This window comes from Paramacrobiotus metropolitanus, unplaced genomic scaffold (genome assembly GCF_019649055.1).
Source record: "Paramacrobiotus metropolitanus isolate TYO unplaced genomic scaffold, Prichtersi_v1.0 Parri_scaffold0000427, whole genome shotgun sequence".
Taxonomy (NCBI): domain Eukaryota; kingdom Metazoa; phylum Tardigrada; class Eutardigrada; order Parachela; family Macrobiotidae; genus Paramacrobiotus; species Paramacrobiotus metropolitanus.
The window spans coordinates 13,008-16,010 of NW_026570647.1; the positions used below are offsets into that span (position 1 = coordinate 13,008).

General features: G+C 42.7%; 1 protein-coding gene across 1 annotated transcript; it reads right to left on the bottom strand.

Annotated features, from left to right (window-relative positions):
• Window positions 1-996: 996 nt before the first annotated feature.
• On the bottom strand, window positions 997-1,958 carry LOC129602383 (uncharacterized). Its single transcript, XM_055501385.1, has 2 exons — window positions 1,677-1,958; window positions 997-1,541 (listed from the first exon to the last, which is right to left on the bottom strand). The coding sequence occupies exons 1-2, from the start codon at window positions 1,795-1,797 to the stop codon at window positions 1,345-1,347; spliced, it is 318 nt and encodes a 105-aa protein (XP_055357360.1). The 5' UTR covers window positions 1,798-1,958; the 3' UTR covers window positions 997-1,344.
• Between the last annotated feature and the right edge of the window lie 1,045 nt (window positions 1,959-3,003).

Here is a 3,003-nt window from a genome sequence, read left to right on the forward strand (position 1 = left end):
GTGGACATAAAAATGCAATTTATCAGGTGCACAGTAAGCCAAATATACCGCCATAATTTTGCGACGATTTTGCATTCGGCAGTAATTTTGCCTGCGATTTTATAATGAACACATTAAATGGCCCCAATAAACCACATTATCGGCGTACATAAACTGCTGGCGTTGTTCCATTATCATAACGACTCCGGATGGGCAGTATTCGGATCATTTTAAAACAGTCACGCGTTTAAGCGTTTTCTCCACTTTAATGCGTCATAATTCAGCAAGCGGATGTTGCGCGCACAAACCGTTTCCAATCGCTGTATGCAAATCATTCGGTAATAAAATGCATTAAAACTAATTCTTTGTTGGTTGAGGAAGGACCTTGTGATATCTTGTACCAAACCACTTACCTTAATTAATAATCAAATATCAATCAGTCAGGTATCTATGAAGCCTGGTCACAAAAATTTTGTTTGCTTTTAAAATTTCGATAGATGTACAATCTGCATTGATAAAACTTTAAAATTTATAAAGATTTGTACGGTACATGTACCTGCGCCAATGTGCAGGTACAAATATGGCGCTTTAGCCATGATGTGAAACCTCTGTTCAGCCATGATGTGAAAATCCATACGTATGGAGCAGTACAGGGAGGTATCTACATTGTGAGCAACTGAATTCTCCTTATATACCCTGCATCTGCGTATCCGAATTTCATAAACACTGTGCAGTGTGCACCATAGGTTTCGGCATTCGGTCGCGTCATGACAGGTGTTTGGTGACCTTTGAATGGTCAGCGGATCTAAAAGTGCTTTAAAACATGTGACATAGCATGCGGGTTTCACTGGCATAATAATATTGGGGAATTTGAAATTTGAAGTACCATAAACCAAAATATTTTGTGGTACTTATTGGGAAAAAGTTCAGAAACCGATGTTTTGCGCATATGTATTCAAAGTTAAAAGCGGTCGACAATACTGGGGCAAGCGTCTCAAAGGGATGCAGCTGCACTTTTTAATAAGCTTCTGAATTTTTTAAGTTCTTAACACTCTGCCCGTCGTGCTTGTTGGTTAACAGATACTGACAATGAATAAGGACATTGTACACAGTTGCAGTTGCAAAAACTTTCCAGCTTATCACATTGCAGTTGTGTGTTTTTAAGGATGGATCACTGTCAGTCTGTAGTCTGTGTAATAGTTAGCAGGAAATGACCGTCTCTATATTTCTTTACAGTAGAAACAGATAGCCGAATTTTCTCAAATTTTGATGCAAATCATTTTAATCTGAAAAGCGTCACACGATGTCGCAAAGAGAGCTGTCATGTTCGAGTATATGCGACAAGTTAGGGCAAAGCGAAAACGGTTAACCAAGCACGTTGGCCCCCAAGCAGACGTTGCAGACGGAGACCGAGGGGCAGATGTTGGCGTTGATGGGCGCCTGCACACCGGCACCGTTCAGAGCGTTAATGGGGATCAGGCCGATTAATCCGGCACCACCAGTGTTACCGCCACTGCCCCACTGGGTGTTCGTGTTGCCGTTGTTCTGGCACTGTGCCATACCTAAAATTAAAGATACCACGATGAGACACTGCACATTTCTTTCGGTAATTTTTATATGCAACGTGTTTACCGCTTTTTCAGTTTCCGCTAGTACATTAAGCAATAATTGAAAGCAACTGAATAAAGGTCACTTACCGCACTGGGCCTTTTGCTCGGCGGTGCAGCCGGCGCTGCCACCGGTTATTTGTCGGCGTTCGCGGATAACGTTGGCGCTAGTGCAGGCTACCAAAAGAAGGGTCACCAGGAGGATCTGCATGACTGCTGCGAAGTGGAGCTGGGAAACGGAAATTTATAAAGTTTCTTAATTAATCTGCACCAGAGCTGATTAAGACTTATGGGGTTTCCTCGCAGTCACCTATCTGTTTATATACATGCATAAATATCCTCGATCCTTGCAACCACGACAAGTGTTGTCCATGTATTACGTTTTTCCTGCTACACTTGCAGTAAAATTCCGTAAGGTAAAACCCTACTCTATGATTCGGAGTAGGCGGCTGTCATTTCGCCGGGAGCGAGAGCGGTGCCTGCTTTCACGTGCAGGTAAAATCCGAGACGGTAAACCGTATTACCGACGCTACCGGTTAGCTAGGAACTTGTTGCATTTCACAGTGCACGGCTGTTTTCACGTTGGCTCGGTTGTGGCAGTCAGTGCGTTGCGGCAACGAATCGTGTTCTTCAACCACAAAACAAATTTGGTTTCTAATGTTTTTGTGTAACACGTATAATACTCTGCAGCTACAGAAATATGTAAGCAAGCGATCGAGCTAGAGAACCGGAAATAACCTATTTCCGCGAAAGACGATAATGCAGTTTTTTCTCATCATCGCGAAATGGGCACCGTTATCTGCTCGTTTTAATTTTTGCTAGCCTCTTTTTTTGTCTCTGGTAGCCAGAAACTTCAGATGGGTATGGTCACCGGTACACGAGTGAACCGGCGCCGCTGCTGTACTGTATAGGAAAACAAGATAGCACGCGGAAGTGCATAAAAGTTTTCGTTTAAACGGATTGATCAAAGTACAGGTATGTAGCAGTTTATACAAACAGAAATATGATAACAATTATTCGCGTACTAGCTGCCGTTTCCAAACTCTGTTAAACCGCGTGAAAGTCGGCCTGCCAGTGTCGCACCGCATTGCACTTTTCTATGCCTTTATTCACAAGTCAGTCTAGATTCATTTCTTTACCGCAGTTGAGATTGCTATAAAAAAGCCAAGAGGCAGGAGTAACAACAAATGACGCGGAAAAACTACAATAATGCGATAACATACGAACGGTCATGAGCGACAAGTGAATGACCGAACTTTACGCTAAGTCAGCTGATAAACAACCGAGTGGTGCATGGCCTTTATGCATCTTCACATCGCACATGCAAAAAAGAGCGCGAAAATGTTACTGTATATCCAATTATCTTCAATACATCGGTAAAGCTAATTACTGCCGTCAACGAATGACTACGATAGCT

Coding starts and splice junctions, on each gene's coding strand:
- LOC129602383 (XM_055501385.1), bottom strand. CDS start 1,797: ATGCAGATCCTCCTGGTGACCCTTCTTTTGGTAGCCTGCACTAGCGCC. Junction 1,542..1,676: donor CGAGCAAAAGGCCCAGTGCG/GTAAGTGACCTT, acceptor CTTTAATTTTAG/GTATGGCACAGTGCCAGAAC.